The following is a 20,946-nucleotide window of genomic DNA, read 5'->3' on the forward strand; positions in this document are numbered from 1 at the left end:
GTAGGAAACATACACACACACAGACATACACACATACACACACAGACAAACCTTTCTAAGAGAAAATAAACCATTCCTCATCCGGGACACACATATGTCAAGACTTAAAACTGAAGTCTGACACAGTCACTTAATTGATTTAAATAATTAAGGCTTCTAAAAGGTTCAGTGCCAAAACTACCTGTATCAGTATTCGAATAAAATACATTTTTGCATTTTAGGTTTGTGCTTTTTACAGCCATCTTAATTCCACAGAATTTCATTAATAAGATCAGATAAGGGAGTGTTAGAATTGTTTACTGATGTTTTTAATTTAGTAGTTGTTAGACTAACTTGTAGCAATAAAAATTCAATGACTGAATAGATTTGTTACTACCAGGTGGGCTGTTGGCTCATTTCACCTTCTTTTCGTGTTTAATGTGGCCATTTCTTTTATACTTGCCATTGAGGATTCCATTATGGTAATGTCCATTCACTGTGCTATGCTTATTGCTTGACCACAGACTTTTGATTCGTCTGCAGATAAATTTTGTCACCCATGACAAGAGGAAGTAAAACAAGGCAGCACCAAGCAAAAGCACGAAGACAATATCCAGTAAAAAATACTGATAGAAAGAGATCTGATGGACGGCGGCACGTAGGTGATGAGCTCCATCGTGACGGAGGATGTAATCGATCCAATAGACAGTCCGGTTGACGGGGTGACCAGGTTGATCCTTGTGGATTTCTGAAAGCTTCTGAGCCCTCTGACGGTAGCTATGGAGTAGAGGCAAGACACACATGTCATTTTCCGTAAGAACATCATATTCTGAAAAACACTATACTTTTAAAGCCTTGATGTACTCCAATACTTTGGCCACCTGATGCAAAGAACGGACTAATTGGAAAAGACCCTGATGTTGGGCAAAAGTGAAGGCAAGAGGAGAAGGGGATGCAGAGGATGAGATGGCTGGATGGCATCACCAACGTGATGAACATGAGTTTGAGCAAGCTCCGGCAGTTGGTGATGGGCAGGGAAGCCTGGTGTGCTGCAGTCCATGAGGTCACAAAGAGTTGGACATGACTGAGCGACTGAACTGAACTGATACTTTTAAAGGACTTCCCAGATGGTAAGGAATATGCCTGCTAAAGCAGGTAGACGCAAGACCCATGGGTTCCATCCCTGGGTCGGGAAGATCCCCTGGAGAAGGAAATGGCAAGCCACTCCAGTATTCTTCTTTTTTTTTTTTTTCACTCCAGTGTTCTTGCCTGAAGAATACCATGGACAGAGGAGCAGGGTGGGCTAAGTCCACGGGGTTACAAAGAGTTGAACACAACGGAGCATCTGAGCACGGTTTTAAAAGGAAAGCTATAGAACACAGACGAAGGGGTCCCCTACTCCAACACCTTGGATGATCAAACATACTGCTCCAAGTGCCAAGAATTACAACCAAGACTGTAGATCCTCTAAGGGGTCAGTGCATAAAGGCTGCCTCCGAGCCCACATATGGCAGCATAAAGAACCCCAGGACACTTGAATCCAGTCTTTTACCTAGAAGAAACATTATTTTATATGAAAGAGTTTTTCTTTATTATGTGTTCTTAGAATAGGGCAATATTTCTCAATCCAGTGTTATGCTATATATCCTGGGTATTAAGAGGAAAGTGAAAGTGAAGTCACTCAGTCGTGTCCGACTCTTTGCGACCCCGTGGACTGTAACTCACCAGGCTCCTCTGTCCATGGGATTCTCCAGGAAAGAATACTGGAGTAGGTTGCCATTTCCAAAGCTCACACATTTCCAGACGTTAATGCCACTTGAAATGCAGGATGAATTAAATGTCACATAAAAATGGGAAAACCTATGCTTTGTTTTAAAACTATGCAGGCCAACTCTCAACCGTTTGAAGGTCAGTTGTGAACTGGGTTAACTCAAGACACATCAAGAATTTAAGGAACAAAATAAGATAAAATATTCTGACCAAGTCATTCACCTGAGTAAATATACCCTGGCATTTCACTGACGCCCAGTGCTAGGGAAACCCAGCACCCAGCAGTATCAAGAGCACCTGTTTTGAAATCAGACAGTCTTGGTTCAAGTCCCTACTCCAAAGCTGTATAACTAGGGGTATATTACTTAAGCTCTCTGAGTTTTAAGTGCCTCATCTCTATAATGGAAATAAGAAAAATGGTGATATAAAGTTTTATGAGCATTAAAATGACATAAAGGACACAAAAATTGACAAACTCTAGGCACCCAAAGGTTCCCATGGTGGTTTCTTCCTCAGTTTGGCAAACTGTGGTGGAATATTATTCGAGGTCATACATGGCTGGCCAAATGATTGCTATTTTTATTTTTCAAATGACAGAAGCATACACAAAGCATTGCACACAGGAATCTAAAGGATATTTCTATATTTAGTTTATTGACGACCTACTGGCAATTATCAGCTATTGACAATATGCTGTGGTAAATATAGTTTGCCTGCTTTAACAGCAGTTGAAACCTTACCTGGGGTTATTGATAACTTTCACTAGTGCTTCATACAGCTCTCCTTCAGTCACTGTCTTCCATTCCAGCAGTATCCCCATGCCTTTTGCCTGTACCCGGGTCATAGTATCATAATGGTCTCCAAAGAGTGGGATTCCCACCACAGGCACACCATGATACATAGTTTCAAAAATACTATTCAAACCACCATGGCTCAGGAAGGCTTTAATATTGGAATGCCCTAAAGAAGGATTTAAAAAGAAAACCACTTAGAATATTGTCTATTATTCTAGAAAGATGTTTTTCAGAAATCTTTAAAGAGTTGACATTATAATAAACATGCATTTCAGATATAAGATTTTTAAAGACATAGTTTCACTGATTCCTACACTGCGCCAATTACAATGTTTATTATAAGCATAATTATCAGATGTGTATATATCAATTAAAAGCCATTTTAAGTAGCTAACATTTATAGTTTTAAGAAGTATATTACAATATCTTCTCCCAAAACACAAATACCAACTGCATTCAAATAGCCAGTAATTAATAAGAGGTCAGTGAAAGCAAGGAATAACCAAAAATAGCAGAGTATAACCACATTCAACTAAATGCAGATATCCACTTCTGGCTACTTCAACATTTATCTATATTAAAGTCAAACATACTCTGTAAAAAAAGAAAGTTAAAATGTGAGGCTGGACTCCAGATGTCCAAGAAATGTTTCTGTGCTTATCCAAGGAGGAACACTGCACAGTGCTCAGTATTCACAACATTCAAGTCATGTCTGCAGCATCTGTGCTTCTCAATCTTAGGGTCCATTTCTATATTTTACGAATAAAAACAATTAGGGACAGATAAATACAAAAATTAGTTCTAAGAGATAGGACATCGTGTAACATCTGGTTGTCACAGAGATGAAAGAGATAATTTATCAAAGTTAGTGATATTTCAAACTCTACATCTCCTTGTGAGCAGAGAGACTTGCATAAAAAAAAGTAAGACAAAAAAACACGGCACTTGAGACAGGTGTTAGATGGCCAGAAAGAAATTACAGCTTGCAAAAACACAAGCATTTAAAATAAACACATGTCACGAATGAACCTAGGTCTCAGTGGGGCTCCAGGACCCTCCACCCCCAACATCTAGCAGGCTGCTCACTCAGTGTCTCTTGCCCTGACCCACAAGGGGCTTCTCAACTCAGCCCAACTAAGGACTCTGCCCTCGCAGTGCATTTCAAACTTTGTTTTCAGCAGTAGAAATCTTTTTCTTCGAGTGAAACCTGACCACCAGCAAGGCCAGCTGTGAAAAAGTAAAGAGAACTGGTGTGTGGAGACCAAGGGGAATGCACTGAGAGAGGAAGGAACACTGATTTGGTTCCTGCTTCTGTCCTGGAGGAATCTTCTGAACAAAGTTAGAAACCAACAGGATCCACAGAGGTCATGGCTGGAGTTGAAAAGGACGCTAATCTCAGCAAAGGCGGAGAGCAGAGATTCTGAGGAACCTGGAGGAGCTGCGGAATTGGGAGGCCCTCTGGGAGCAGCTACACCCTGCTGTATAGCCTCAGAGACAAATGGCATGAAACCAATTCCAGCGATCCCAGACAGCAGTCTGCTGCTGCAGTGAGATGGCTGAGGGCCAAGATGAGGAGGCATTTAAATTTCTTGCTTCCTGCCTACTTTCTACGGCATCCGACATCGTAACAGTAAAGATAAACAGAAAAAAATGCAAATATCAAAAAAGGTAAATTGTGTTTTTTCCCGTCATTTTTATAATTATAGAATAATATTTATAATAAACTAGATGAAAAGGAATTATTTATATTTACTGTTTTATAGTTACAAAATTCAATTTGCAGGGTTTTAGAGGGTTCATTTAGCTTCTAAAAGATACTCTCTAAAAGTCTATTTTTAAGAATATAACTTTCACCTACTTTCACATAACCTGTTAAGATTAGTACTACTGAACAAATAAATGAGTTGATATTGCCAAAATCAATAACATTTTTATAATTTCCTTAGGAAGTAATATCTTAAAGGATAACATGGCATTATGTTTCCTAGAGATTTAATGAATAAAGCAACTTACATTTTACTATCTCTGCTGATCAAAAAGAATTAAATTGTTTATATTCAAATCTTGAGATATGCATATAATTGGCATTTTAATTTTGAGTTGAGGATCAGAACCCCAATAAACAAATAAATCAAAAGAAATAAAGTGTTCAAAATTGCCCAGTGATTTGGGGGTAAATTTAGTCAGACAATTCAAATCAAATTGAAATAAACTGACTGTTTTTTGGCTTTCTGCTTGACTGTGGTTTTCAAACAAATGAGTAACTTCAACTTTCTCTGGTTTCTTAGATACAGCTATAGTAAAAGTATAATACAAATCTAAATTTTCACTGTTTTTAATTTGACTACTTTTAGCTGATCAGTCTAATGAGATAAAGCTTTACTCCTACTAGTTTATGCAGTGTTAAGTATATTTTTCAGAAAATCAAAATTTGTGACTGGTCTGAAATTTATAGGCCTAAATGATTACACTTTAAAATGATTTGCCAATAACGGAAGATCTGACTTGTTGGTCTGAAATCTAGGACTTAGCACTCAAAATAACATAATGATTATATTATAAACCACACGTATACTATATAAGCCACTCAAGTGTAAAGTTCACATTTACACAATTAAAATCAAGCCAAGTAAACACCCATGGGTCACTGACTTACCAAGCAGGTCATTTTGTGGTAACCATTCTATGAGCCTGGTGTTGTTTCCCAGATTCTTTGGTTTGGTTCCAGAAAATCTGAAATGTACACCAGACAATGAATCAAACTTGACTCTTGGTATGAACTGTCTGGTCAAACTTTTAGGTTTAAAATAAACGTTACATGATCTTTTGTTGATATTCAACAACAAAAATTTTAGTTACTTTTTCACATTTTCATTGATTGAGGGACAAATACGAAACATTCTGGATTATCTTGAGATCCATGTTCCTTCAGCAATTCTCACAGAGCTGGGGAAAATAGCAACCATATGAACCTCTGCTAGAAAGTCAACTTTCTACCAGCATCTAGAAGGTGAAAGAAGAAGGCAGGGAGGGCCACCACTTGGCAGCCCCCACTTCCCATCTGGACACCCAGAACCTGAGGAAAGGCTCGAGAACTAGGAGAAAGCAGGAAGTATTCTTCTCCAGCTGGGCCCCAGGGATGGTACTGTGGGGTAAGGATGCAGGCTGTTTCCTGCCTTGGTCTTTGAAACACAAACCATAAAGTGCTCATCAACTGAGAGGAAGGCAAGAGCCTGAAATGGGCTGATACAAACCAGCCCAGATAATTAACTGAAGGGGCACTTTCTGGGTTAAGCCTGAAACAGGAAACCCAACATCCACTTCATAGCTTAGCCGAGAGAAAAGGAAAAGTGTTAGCCCCTCAGTCGTATCAACTCTTTCTAACCCCATTGATTGTAGCCTCTGTCCATGGGATTCTCCAAGCAAGAATAGTGGAGTGGGTTGCCATGCCCTTCTCCAGGGGATCTTCCTGACCCAGGGATTGAACCCGGGTCTCCCACGTTGCAGGCAGATTCTTTCCCATCCGAGCTGCACCAGAAGAAGTGGGAACTAATTCTGCCACAGTCTGTACAAGGGAGAAAACCACATTCCTTACAGCATACTTGTAAAGGCTCGACACTGTGGGGCTGACCTTGTTCACTTCTGTATCCCTAACGCTCAATGGTGGGGGCAGGTACTAAATATATAAGGGCTCAGGGCCAAGTTCAGACACTGGGTTAGAAATTCCAGAGACCGGACTGCCCCGGTGGTACAGTGGATTAAGAATCCGCTTGCCAGTGTCGGGGACATGGGTTCAATCCCTGGTCAGGGAAGACTCTACATGCCGCGGAGCAACTAAGCCCGTTCACCACAACTGCCACAATGAGAAGCCCGAACACCACAACCAAGAGTTGCCCCCGCTCGCTGCAACTAGAGAGTGCCAGAGAGCAGCAATGAAGACCCAGAGAAACCAAAAATAAAAATAGGTAAGTAATTAAAAAAAAAAAAAATTCCAGAGACAGACACGTGTTGGCCATGCCTCCCAAAAGAAGTGGGGTCTGTTTGGACCAGTACTAACTGGCAAGTCACTGTCTTTTTAAAGGCCTGGTCTCTTGGATGAAAGGAATCAAAAGCATTTATAAACAAAGTGGGAGCCCCAAAGGTCCCATGAAATATTTTACCTATTTAATCATTCACCTATCAGTTTTTAATCTCATTCCAACACTGATTTGAAGGAGTATACAGAAATGGCTTCTCTGGTGGCTCAGACAGTAAAGAATCTCCCTGCAATGCAGGAGACCTGGGTTTGATCCCTGAGTCAGGAAGATCCTCTGAAGAAAAGAATGGCAACCCACTCCACTATTCTTGTCTGGACAGTCCCATAGACAGGGGAGCCTGAGGGCTGGAGTCTATGGGGGTGCAAACAAAATGACAGTATTATATAAATTACATATATTAAAATTTAATACATATTAAAGAGTATTATATAAATTGTTTTATTTATATTAGAAATATATAAATTTATGTAAATTATAATTATATAAATCAATTTATATTGAATATTATATATTAATAATATATAAATTGATGTGTTATTTATATATTAAAGAGTATTATATAAATTATAGAGTATTATATAAATTAATCCCTAGATTTCAACACACTAAGAAACAAAATGAAAAGTCAGGGCATCCTGCTAATGCTGCCAAGGTATCAGTGTGTTGTGGTTATTTATACCTGCGGACTAAACAGGAGGATACGGAAAATCAGTGGTGAAGAAACAATCTATATTATTCGTTTACCTCCAAATCACTTTCTGGGGCAATCTCCCCAGAGCGCCGGCCAGTTTGGTAGCAATGTCTTCTGACAGATACTTGACGCCAGCTCCAAAAGACACCAGGACAAAGCCATGCTCATGAGCACCACTGACCCACCTTTGGAGGTCCTGCAATTCAAAACACGGCAGTTAATTTTATGACGGAGTAATATAGCTTATCATCAGTGTCATCACAGCTCTGTTTTTAAAAAGCACTCTGATAATTTTCTTAAACAATTAGAACCTGAAGAGGATATCTTTTCCTTTAAATGCTTTTCTTTCAAATATTTCACCTGCTGATGCTAACTAAAATAAGGAGAACAGATAGTTAATTCGGTAAGATTAATAAACAACAACAAAATATCAGTAATTAATGGCCTAAGACCTCAGACAGAAGTAAAAAAAAAAAAAAAAACTGAAACTTATGTTTACAACATGGCTAGAGAGAAATCTGTATGAGGATATACCTAAAAGATTAGACATATGACAAAAATAAAAACTACTACCGCAACACCCACCCAGGGAGAAGCTCCAATACTCTGGCCACCTGATGCAAAGAGCTGACTCAATGGAAAAGATGCTGATGCTGGGTAAGATTGAAGGCAGGAGGAGAAGGGGATGACAGAGGATGAGCTGGGTAGATGGCATCACCAACTCGATGGACATGAGTCTGAGCAAGCTCCAGGAGTTGGTGACAGACAGGGAAACCTGGCGTGCTGCAGTCCATGGGGTTGCAAAGAGTCAGACACAACTGAGCAACTGAACTGAATTAATCTGAACTGAGGCTGATTTTATCTTGGTCTAAGCATTTCTGAAAAGCATACTGTATTATATGACTGAGAAAGAGAAGGAATTAGCTGATAGGGGCACAGAACCATAGGCCTAACAACTTTTACTGTTTCTCTAATTATTTCTTCAACTTCCACTCACACAGAACAGAAATCATACGTACTGTATAGAGAGGCATCCCAGCGTTCTGGAAATCTCCGAGCAGAAGCTTTCCCTCGTTGTGTGGAAAAACACTAAATTCTCAGACATGTCCATCTACAGCTAATAGATACAGGGCCATAGCAAATCTGATATTAACTAAGGAAACTGCCAAACTGCAGGAATTACTCCTTCCATAGGAAGACACATTAACACCCTTCTGCCAGCATCACTGACTTGTGCTAAAGATGAAAGCAGTTTGTTTTAAGGAACACGACCCTGGCAGCATTTTATTCCGTAAGCACCAGCTTGTTTTCAGGGTAACTCATCCCTCTGACTAAGTCTTTTGTCAAAGTCACTGAGCTTCAGTTTCCCATATGAGAATTCATAAAGCCACAGTGCTTTGAAGAACACGTAATTCTACTGTAAGGAAAACAAATATACTGTCCACTGGCAATACCTATGCCCTATTACAGTCATGGAAACAGGGAACAGTCCCACATTGTAGTCATAATAGGCAGAGTGAGCTGTCTCAGTTAGGGCTTGCAGACCTGGGAGGTCTCTGGTTCAGGATGAAGAAGTTATTGAGATGACTGTGTCGTCTGTGCTTTTTCATGGCACCCCACTTTCTGGCATAACTGCACTGCCGCTGAGAGGTAAGAAGTGCAGTATGAAGTGCCATCACAACGGCATCACCATGTAGCTGAAGATGAAGATGAAGTATTTATATGGAATGTTTGGCCTCTTTATGTCTTGCTTTTCTCTGCTGTCTTTCCCGCCTCTCACTTAATGAGATCTGTGTTAACTGGCTCTATTACACTTTCTCTTAGCAGGGAAGAGAGGACTACATTTTATGTCCCACATGAATTAGTGAATAGTGTCATTATATGACCAAGAATGAAGATGGAAAGGAAGTACATCCTTCCAGCTACTGAGTGAGTAAAATAGGCCATCATTATTTGGGAGGGAAGAAAATCTTATCAAAATACCTCATTTTCCAGGACACTCTACTTATTAATGAATATATAAAAGAAACAGAATATATCAACTGTAGATTAATGCTTTTAACTTATACGCTACCACATTTATCAAGAATATCCCATGTGCTAAAAATTTAACAGTGAAATTTGAAGATTCAAAGTAAGAAACACAACAAACTGATTCAGAATTTTCATTTTATATACAGTCTTAAGCTAGGTGTACTTAGAACAACTATAAGCATAGCACAGTAGAATGATCTGAATACATATGGTGGTTTCTCCCTATGGTTTGTCTTCAAATAATATATCACCAACTATCCAATTCTCTAAAGCCAAAGATTTCAGGGCCCATGCTATTTACAAAATGTTTACATTCAAAAATACTAAACCTTATAGGAAAAATAATGCAAAAAAAAATAGAGGAGAACAATAGAATGGGGAAGACTAGAGATCTCTTCAAGAAAATTAGACACACCCAGGGAACATTTCATGCAAAGATGGGCAGATACAATTAAGGACAGAAATGGATAGACCCAACAAAAGCAGGAGATATTAAGAAGAGGTGGCAAGAATACACAGAAGAACTATACAAAAAAGATCTTCATGACCCAGATAACCACAACAGTGTGATAACTACGAACAAAGATACTGGAAGTGATGGAATTCCAGTTGAGCTATTTAAAATCCTAAAAGATGATGCTATGAAAGTGCTGCACTCAATAGTCCAGCAAATTTGGAAAACTCAGCAGTGGCCACAGGACTAGAAAAGGTCAGTTTTCATTCCAATCCCAAAGAAAGGCAATGCCAAAGAATGCTCAAGTGAAGTGAAGTGTTAGTCATTCAGTCATGTCCAACTCTTTGTGACCCCATGTACAGTACCCACCAGGCTTCTCTGTCCATGGAATTCACTCATCTCACACACTAGCAAAGTAATGTTCAAAATTCTCCAAGCCAGGCTTCAACAGTACATGAACTATGAACTTCCAGATATTCACACTGGATTTAGAAAAGCCAGAGGAACCAGAGATCAAATTGCCAATATCTGTTAGATCACAGAAAAAGCAAGAGAGTTACAGAAAAATATCTACTTATCAACTACTCCAAAGCCTTTGACCGTAGACCAAACAACAAATTGGTGGATCACAACAGTTTGTGTGAATCACAACAAGCTGTGGAAAATTCTTAAAGAGGTGGGACTACCAGAACTCCTTACCTATCTCCTGAGAAACCTGTATGCAGGTCAGGAAGCAACAGTTAGAACTGGACATGGAACAACAGACTGGTTCCAAATTGGGAAAGGAGTACATCAAGGCTGCATATTGTCACCCTGCTTATTTAACTTATATGCAGAGTACATCATGTGAAATGCCAAACTGGATGAAGCACAACTTGGAATCAAGATTGCCAGGAGAAATATCAAGAACCTCGGATACACAGGTGACACCACCCTTATGGCAGAAAGCAAAGAGGAACTAAAGAACCTCTTGATGAAAGTGGAAGAGGAGAGTGAAAAAGTTGGCTTAAAACTCAACATTCAGAAAACTAAGATCATGGCATCCAGTCTCATCACCTTGTGGCAAATAGATGGGGAAACAATGGAAACAGTGAGAGACTTTATTTTGGGGGGCTCCAAAATCACTGCAGATGGTGACTGTAACCATGCAATTAAAAGATGCTTGCTCCTTGAAAGAAAAGCTATGACCAACCTAGACAGCATATTAAAAAGCAGAGATATTAACTTGCCAACAAAGGTCCATCTAGTCCATCTAGGTTTTTCCAGCAGTCATGTATGGATGTGAGAGTTGGACTATAATGAAAGCTGAGTGTGGAAGAAATGATGCTTTTGAACTATGGTGTTGGAAAAGACTCTTGAGAGTCCCTTGGACTGCAAGGAGATCCAACCTGTCAATCCTAAAGGAAATGAGTCCTGAATATTCATTGGAAGGACTGATGTTGAAGCTGAAACTCCAATACTTTGGCCACCTGATGCGAAGAACTGACTCATTGGAAAAGACCCTGATGCTGGTAAAGATTGAAGGCAGGAAGAGAAGGGGACGACAGAGGATGAGATGGTTGGATGACATCACCGACTCAATGAACATGAGTTTGAACAATCTCCAGGAGTTCGTGACGGACAGGGAAGCCAGGCATGCTGCCGTCCATGGGGTTGCAAAAAAGTTGGACACAACTGAGCAACTAAACTGATGGGAATAACATTATTTAATTTTTGTCTCGTAAGAACTTAGAATGTCTTTAAGTTTCAGCTGACTCTGTGGATACATACAGAATTACAGATACTTCAGTTGTTCTCTGCTTTGCTTGATACACAATGAAATCATAAACCTATTTTTCCAGCTTTTCCTATCACAGTCATTAGCCATAAGCAGAATATATTCAAGTATATTGTCTTTATTGGTATGTAAGGGACTAGAAAAACTTTTATTCATTATGGTTCACTCCCTCCAGGAGAAATACTCAGCATTTTTAGAAGGCAGTACCACATTTGGCTTGTGATTTCCAGGTGGCATTAGTGGTACAGAACACTCTTGTCAAAACAGGAAACATAAGAGACACAGGTTCAATCCCTGGGTCAGGAGGATCCTCTGGAGGAGGGTGTGGCAACCCACTCCAGTATTCTTGCCTGGAGAATCCCATGGGCAGAGGAGCCTGGCCGGCTACAGTCCATGGGATTGCAAAGAGTCAGACCCAACTGAAGCGATTTAGCACGTACATGCACCGCACTTGGCTTAATGTGATTTCCCAACTCTCTGTCCTGAGCTGGAGGCAGAAGAGGAGAGTGAGAGACTGGAGTCGAGAGAGGGAGGGGCAGAGGCCACCTGGCCACGAGGGGACGGAACCCCTCCTCAAGGTCTCCAATCTGCCGCGTACATTCAGAAAAGTTTTGGTGTGACTGATGTCCTCCAAGTACACAGAAGCAGCTGGGTTTGGGGTTTGACTGGTTCAGTGACCCTCAGGTAATATGAGGAGATGTGGTAGCTAGACGCCGAGGGGGTCTAGAATCTGCTCAACTTATGGTGAAGACTCTGGAACTGAAACTTCACTGAAAAGTGTGCTTAGGTTGCCAAAGAGCTAGGAGGCCAGGCAGCATCTCAATTCTATGTACACGCACTGTGTCTTCTAGAATTTAAGACTCCACTGGTTATAAAGGGTAAACTGTTTTCATAACAGTTCTTCACAAAACCCTCTCCACCCTTCATAATAAATGCAATTAATGTAAAAAAAATTTTCCCAATTCCAGAAACTTACCACTATTAAAATTATAGATACTTTAGAATCCCCCTGCCCTGTGGCAAACACTAACTTAAAAAATTGGACTGGAAAAAAAAAAACCCTCAAGATATCAACAAAGATAATACACATTTAAGAGAGTGAACTTATTAATAAAATATATAAGATCCACAGAAAGAAAACAAGAAAACTTTACTGAGGACAAAAACAAAAATCTATTCAAATGGAGAGATGTAACATGGGCTGGGAAGGAAACATCAGTGTTATTAAGATGCTGATTTTTTATAAAATTTAGTTCAATGCACCCTCAACCTACATTCCAAAAGGATTGTTACATACCGAACTTAAAAATCTCAGCCTACAATTCATCCAGAAAAGAAAATGTATACGAAAGGCTAAAAAACTTTTGAAAAAACAAGAGTTTAAATATATTAAAGATATTAAATGCCTCAAGATATTAAAATGCACTGTAGAATCTAGAAGCATCACAATGCATGTCTTCAATATTCAGAGAAGAGAGAGCCATAAGGTGGCAGACAAGACGGACTGCCTTGTGGACAGGAAGTCGGCATCTTTATCAGCACAGAAATGAGGCCTCCAGCCACAGGTCCAGAAAAAAAGAGTGAGCTCGATCCTTCCGCTAACACAAATCGGAGAAGGATTAAACAGTTAAACTAAACTAAAACAGATGAAGTACTTGAAAAAACCCCAAAGATAATTTTATTGCATTTGGCAGGGGGGAAGACCTTCCTGAGCCAGTCACATACCCCAGAAGTCATAAAGAAAAGACCGACACATACGATCACAGAATAAACATCTAGAGAAGGGAAGATGTTTTATCAATAAAAAGCAACAGAACCATAAGTTGATGCAGAGTATTTGTAACACACAAAATAAAGAATACATAGAACAAAATAATGAGGAAATGGGTAACCCACAAGAACCCACTGTACAGCGCAGGGAACTCTGCCAGTGTTACGTGGCAGCCTGGGGGCAAAAGGACACATGTATATGTACGGCTGAGCCCCTCTGCTGTACACCTGAAACTATCACAACTTTGTTAACTGGCTATACTTCTAAACAGAATGAAAAATTTAAAAAAAAATACTTAAATAATGAGGAACACCCCCCACGCCAAACAGCTTGAGAAAACACCTATTTCACAGAAGAAAAGCAGACGGCATAACGCAGAAGCTGTTCAGCCTCAGATGGATCATCGGGGAAACACAAATTCAAATGTCTTCCTCTCTCGTTCTCCAGTAGTCTGCATAGTACTCTATCAGATGTTGTCAATGCAGTATCACCTGATTCACTTTAGCTTCAGAACTGAATGTGGCATTTCCCTTGAAGTATTGTTGCTTTATAATTTTCTATTTTTTTTTTTTTTTTTTTGGCCAGAAGGATAAATGCCTTTTCCTAAGTGGTCTCTGAGTTTATTCCCAAATTACTTAGCAAACATTTCCCACTTTAAGATTATCTTTTAAATTGTTCTACTTGATTTTATATTGTTTCTTTAATTTTCAACCTTTCCTCATCTAGAATTTTTTTTTTTTTTTTGAGGAAAGGATGAAACTGGGATCCATTTAAACCAAATTTCCAGCCTTTTCAACACTCCTAGGTATTTCATCTGGTTCTCATTTATTTGAAATGTCACTCTCTCAGTCAATTTCTAAATTCTATTTTTTTCTTTTTTGGCCATGCCTCATGGCTTGTGGGATCTTAGTTCCCTGATCAGGGATTGAACCCATGCTCTCGGCAATGAGAGTGCAAAACCTTAACTACTGGATTGCCAGAGAATTCTCTCTAAATTCTATTCTGTTCCACTGAGCTATCCATTCATTTCTGTGCCTGTGTCAAAGAGCTGTATTTATTGGTACAAAACATTTTAATATTTGCACTGTCTCACTACTTTCCATTTATGGACTTTGCTTTTTTAACCCATCAATGAATGTAATGCAGGAGACCCCAGTTCGATTCCTGGGTCAAGAAGATCTGGAGAAGGAATAGGCTTTCCACTCCAGTATTCTTGGGATTTCCTTGTGGCTCACCTGGTAAAGAATCCACCTGCAATGCAGGAGACCTGGGTTTGATCCCTGGGTTGGGAAGATCCCCTGGAGAAGAGAAAGGCTGCTCACTCCAGTGTTCTGGCCTGGACGATTCCATGGACTGTCCCATGGAGTCCATGGGGTCTCAAAAAGAGTCGGACACGACGGAGCAACTTTCACCATTTATCAGCAGTACCATTTTTTAATGGATGTTATTGGTATTTATGCATATATGCACAGCATAAACACGTCATTTCACATATCATATGAGTTAGAAATGCATTCGGTCCTCTATACTTGACTGAACAGCACTGCAGCTTCCCAGGTGGCACTAATGGCCAAGAATCCCCCTGCCAACGCAGGAGATGCAGGAGACTCGGGTTTAATCCTTGGGTCAGGAAGATCCCCGGGAGGAAGAAATGGCAACCCACTCCAGTATTCTTGCCTGGAGAACGCATGGACGGAGGAGCCTGGTGGGCTAAGGTCCACAGAGTCACAGGAAGTCGGGAATGACTGAAGCGCCTTAGCAAACACACGACCAGCGCTGCATCTATGCTGCTCCACTAGATGGCAGGGCAGGAGCAGAGCACGGATGTCTGGGCTCTGCAAAGTTTCCCAGACTCTCGGCCATCAACACAGGCCCGAACCCACAGCCTATCTCTATGGTTTTTCCTGCTTATTATCCAGGGGAAGCACTCTGTGTTTCCACAATGTAAGTAAGAGCAAAATCCTCACAAAGTGAAAGTGAAGTCGCTCAGTCGTGTCTGACTCTTTGCGACCCCGTGGACTGTAGCCCACCAGGCTCCTCCATCCATGGGATTCTCCAGGCAAGAATACTGGAGTGTGTTGCCATTTCCTTCTCCAGGGGATCTTCCCGACCCAGGGATTGAACCCAGGTCTCCCGCATTGCAGGGAGACACTTTAACCTCTGAGCCACCAGGGAAGCCTTCACAGTACTAGGTCAAATACTGAGCAGAAAAAAGCAACAACAGTCACAGGTCTCACTATATTACCGTGTGGTGGTTTAGTCACTAAGTCGCGTCCAACTCTCGCGACCCCATAGACTGTAGCCTGCCAGGCTCCTCTGTCCATGGGATGCTCTAGGCAAGAATACTGGAGTGGGTTGCCATTTCCTTCTCCAGCTATATTACCATGAATAATTACATTTCTATGCAATTTAACCAATTTAGATATATACTTATATTTTCCTATAATTATAACATACAATATATTAGCTTTTGAAAAGACAACCTTACAGTAAGAATAATCATGTTATCTTCCTGTAGCATTAAATAGGGAAGGTGTCTTAAACTCTCTGTGGAAAAGGGTAGCATAATAGGGAAATATGGATAATATATTTATCATATTCAAGTGCTATATATTTACATATTTGCCTTTTTTTTTTTTAAATAAAAGACCATTACTGCTACGCATGATGTGTTTTCTGGTATGGCCAGATTCCTTTCCCTAGAGTAATTATACACCACGTGCCTTGATTTGGTTGTCAGACGAATAAGGCAACACAAAGTATATTGTCCTCCCCCTCCCCACTTCCCTCGCTGGAGCGCTGGTCAGGACGGGCAGGTACACAGCCTGGCCCTGTGAGACCGCAGATGGGTGTACAAGAGAAGCACCAGCGTTACACTGAGGCAGCAAATGCTCCCAAAGTGTAAAAAGTCCAACAACTTTACGTAATGTCTTGACATGGTGAATGTCGAGAGATGAAGATAGTGGACCAGTGGAACCCTCAAAGAAGGAGCAGAAAGCAGATTCTGAGACTTCTAGAGAAGGCAGTCATTGAGTGACTCCTTTTTTTATACAGTCAGGCCTCCTTATCCAAAAACAGTGAGAAACTACCTCTTAACTGTACGTATGTAAAACACACCCCAGTTTCAGAAATGTGAAAGTAGATCTTTAAGAGATGGTCACTTCAGAATCAACGGAAGACCATCCAGTGAAAAGGCGGATGGTGCAGGCCCACCTCTATCCTGTCTCGGCTTCACTGGAAGGATGTGGAGAGGTCCCCTCCTCCCCAGAGAAGTCTGTCACAGTTTCGAGCCTGGTGAGGTGAGGACCAGATCTGTCCTGACGGCAGCCTATGACCCAAACCTACTCCCTTCTCCCCACAAAATAGGAGCCTTGAGAGGGGGCCAGCGCAGTGGAGACACCAGAAACACTGCACCCTTTGTCAGCCCCATGCGTTCTGAGGCAAAGAATGCCTGGACTGTGAGAGAATCCCACACAGAGATGGTGACGGGAGAGGAGGGGGGTGGCTGTTGGGACCGCTCTTCTTGTTTCCAACACCAGTATCAATAGCTCTCTTTTCCCATTTTAAAGGGCCTGATACAAAGAATGTTCCGATTTGGTCAGGTGGGCTGCACAGAATTGAAATATTCATTCTGCAAAATCCAGTACAGATAAGACAATACGGAACATTTCTGACATAAAGTGTTTTAGAAACACCATGGGACATCAAACGTGATCTTTGACTACTGCTAAGATAGTTAATCAAGACATAGTAAACAAAAAATAACAAAAAAGTACCACTGAGAATACAGAAGATACCATTCAAAATGGAAATGCACCAACCATTGCTGTCACGGAGTTAACTGGGAAAGCATTTGGTTTAAACCTCCAGTTCCATGCTTTGCCGTGTAATCTCCATCAAAGGCTCATTCTCTCCGAGACCCAGCTCTCTCTTCTCTAGAAATTCTGATAATACCCCATAGGGACATTGTAAAGATTAAATGAGATCAAATATATAAAACTGCTTTGTCACATAAAAATTACAGTGTCATTTTCCCAGAGCAGGAAGTCTGGAAAACAGTATACAGATGATGGACTGAAATGATAAGCTACACCGAGAAAAGGAAGAAAAAAAGTCATTTGCATGAACAGATTTTCTCTCAATTATATTACTCTCTTCGTCATGCTTTGTATTCTTCAGAATAAAGCTGATTAATACAAATACATAAACGAGAAATGCCACAAAAAAGTTTTATATCTAGTTGTCAGATTTTTCAGAATATTCAAATGATTTCTAAGATGATCCAAAGGGGTTATGTCACAACTAACCTGAAGAATGACCAATGTCAGTGACCAATGTCAAGGTGATGGTTCTATTTAAAAAAAAAAAACTCTTCAGAAGATGCCTTCATTAACACAGTGAACATCCAGGAGAATGAAACAGGTACCTAGAAGGGTGTACTCATTTCCACTGAGATTCTGCAGTATCTTTTTTCTTTCTCATAAGGCTTTTAAATTTTTGCCATTACAGTTACAATGAAAAGAAGTAAGCAAACTTTGAAACCCTGATTTGACTGTGAAGAGAGTTAAGTTTTCAAGGTTCTTAAGACCTTCAAGAAACCGCACACAGTCAGGATGTCCCCAGGAAGCGATTATGGCAAGGGACTCGGGCACTATGGAAAGTACTGCATGTACATTTTACTGAATGTAAAAAGATGAAAATCTCACCCGAAAAAAAAAATCAGTCCCCAAAAATGACATCTAAATCTTTCTCATGTTACCAAAGGAAATTAAGAATGCAGAGGTTTGGGGCTAACAAGAGAGATCTGAGCATGCAGGTCTGCAACAGAAAAGGAGGACGGGCATGTGGGGAGGGGGATAAAGACGCAGGAAGAGGAGATACTTTTCCTTGCACATGTGAGTGTCGTGTTCAGATCTGTGATCCTGGAACATTCTTTCCAAAACAATCTGCTGTCAACTAAATATTCACATTTCTGCTGGAAAAAAGGAGTGGGGTGCAAGGCTATCAAATACTTGTTTATTAAATAGTGTCCCAGCAAGTGAGGTGGGTTTCAGAGAGTCTATTCATGGATTCAGTAAATATTATTGAGGACCTGCTGTGTACCATACCTGGCATTCTTCCAGATATTTGAGACATATCAAAGAATAAATTTATGACCAAAAATTCCTATCTAGAGACTTTACATTCTTAACAACATGGCCATAACCTAACTTTCTACCCTCACCTCCATCAGGCTTCCACACCTCATCTACTCTTCACTCCTCAGATATAGCCTGCCGCGGGGTGCTTGCCACTTCCTCCTAAGCCCACAGATACCTGTCAAAGTCATGACAAAGGATGGGCTTCCCAGGAGGCACTAGCGGTAAAGAACCCACCTGCCAACGCAGGAGGCGTAGGAGACGTGGGTTCGATCCCTGGGTCGGGAAGATCCCCTGGAGGAGGGCACGGTAACCCACGCCAGTATTGTAGCATGGAGAATTCCACAGACAGAGGAGCCTGCGGGCTGTAGCCCATGGGGTCACAAAGGTCAGACATGACTGGAGTAACTCTGTGTTATCTCTTCTGTGAGATGTGCTGTCTCCCAGGACACACAGCGCACACCCTGCAGTGTGTGACTTTAGGCACAGAATTTTCTGTCTTCCAGGGCTGTGGGACATAGTAGGTGCTGACTACTTATGTCTTTGAATAAATCAAGAAAGCCAATAGTAACCTACAGCTTCAAAGGATAAACAATAAATAGCTTTATTTTTTTCATTCAGTAACACTGTCCCTCCCCTAGAATTTGAGCTAACAGAATGTTGGGTATTTTAAAATCAAGTTTAACTACATGTCCTGCCTCAAGAAAATAAAGGTGGGCTTGCCAGCCAGTGTACCTGACTGCCTTCTTTTCTTGGAAAAATAACGTGAAACTTTCTTTGTGATAATCATAAAGATTATGAACTCCTTATTATGCCACAAAGATCATGAACTCCTTATTGCCAAAATGAGACTTAAATTGAAGAAAGTAGGGGAAAACCACTAGACTATTCAGATATGACCTAAATCAAATCCCTTATGATTATACAGTGGAAATGACAAGTAGATTCAAAGGATTAGATCCGACAGACAGAGTGCCTGATGAACTATGGACAGAGGTTCTTGAAATTGTACAGGAGGCAGGGATCATGACCATCCTCAAGAAAAAGAAATGCAAAAAGGCAAAATGGTTGTCTGAGGAGGCCTTACAAATAGCTGTGAAAAGAAGAGAAATGAAAGGCAAAGGAGAAAAGGAAAGATATACCCATTTGAGTGCAGAGTTCCAAACAATAGCAAGGAGAGATAAGAAAGCCTTCCTCAGTGATCAATGCAGAGAAATAGAGGAAAACAAAAGAATGGGAAAGACTAGAGATCTCTTCAAGAAAATCAGAGATACCAAGGGAACATTTCATGCAAAGATGGGCACAATAAAGTTCAAGATCAAAGATCTTCACAACCCAGATAATCATCACTATGGTGTGATCACTCACCTAGAGCCAGACATCCTGGTATGCGAGGTTAAGTGGGCCTCATGAAGCATCACTATAAATAAAGCTAGTGGAGGTGATGGAATTCCAGTTGAGCTATTTCAAATCCTAAAAGATGATGCTGTGAAAGTGCTGCACTCAATATGCCAGCAAATTTGGAAAACTCAGCAGTGGCCACAGGACTGGAAAAGGTCAGTTTTCATTCCAATCCCAAAGAAAGGCAATGTCAAAGAATACTCAAACTACTGTACAATTACACTGATCTCAAACACTAGTAAAGTAATGCTTAAAATTTCCCAAGCCAGGCTTCAACAGTATGTGAACAGTGAACTTCCAGATGTTCAAGCCGGATTTAGAAAAGGCAGAGGAACCAGAGATCAAACTGCCACTATCTGTTGGATCATCGATAAAGCAAGAAAGTTGCAGAAAAACATCTACTTCTGCTTTATCGACTACGCCAAAGCCTTTGTCTGTTTCACAACAAACTGTGGAACATTCTTCAAGAGATGGGAATATCAGACCACCTGACCAGCCTCTTGAGAAATCTGCATGCAGATCAGGGAGCAACAGTTAGAACTGGACATGGAACAACAAACTGGTTCCAAATTGGGAAAGGAGTACGTCAAGGCTGTACATTGTCACCCTGCTTATTTAACTTCTATGCAGAGTTTATCATGAGAAACGCTGGGCTGGATGAAGCACAAGATGGAATCAAGACGGCCAGGCGAAATATCAATAACCTCAGATATGCAGATGACACCACCCTTATGGCAGAAAGTGAAGAGGAACTACAAAGCCTCTTGATGAAAGTGAAAGAGGAGAGTGAAAAAGTCATGTATGGATGTGAGAGTTGGGACTATAAAAAAAGCTGCGCACCGAAGAATTATGCCTTTCAAATGTGGTGTTGAAGAGGACTCTTGAGAACCCCTTGGATTGCAAGGAGATCCAACCAGTCCATCCTAATGGAAATCAGTCCTGAATATTCATTGGAAGGACTGATGCTGAAGCTGAAACTCCAATCCTTTGGCCACCTGATGTGAAGAACTGACTCACTGGAAAAGACCCTGATGCTGGGAAATATTGATGGCAGGAGGAGAAGGGGATGACAGAGGATGCGATGGTTGGATGGCATCACT

At 40.7% G+C, this 20,946-nt stretch overlaps 1 protein-coding gene across 1 annotated transcript in view; it reads right to left on the bottom strand.

The window, feature by feature from the left end:
* Positions 1–304: 304 nt before the first annotated feature.
* The window catches only part of UGT8 (UDP glycosyltransferase 8), a 67,358-nt gene continuing 46,716 nt past the window's right edge, over positions 305–20,946 (bottom strand). Inside the window, exons 2-5 of the mRNA XM_068975581.1 lie at positions 7,325–7,467; positions 5,200–5,276; positions 2,490–2,709; positions 305–756 (exon numbers count right to left, since the gene is read on the bottom strand). Of these exons, the coding sequence (XP_068831682.1) occupies positions 393–756; positions 2,490–2,709; positions 5,200–5,276; positions 7,325–7,467 (804 nt within the window). The 3' untranslated portion in view covers positions 305–392. The remainder of the gene's footprint in view (positions 757–2,489; positions 2,710–5,199; positions 5,277–7,324; positions 7,468–20,946) is intronic.

Source organism: Capricornis sumatraensis, chromosome 7, assembly GCF_032405125.1.
Source record: "Capricornis sumatraensis isolate serow.1 chromosome 7, serow.2, whole genome shotgun sequence".
NCBI classification, from domain to species: domain Eukaryota; kingdom Metazoa; phylum Chordata; class Mammalia; order Artiodactyla; family Bovidae; genus Capricornis; species Capricornis sumatraensis.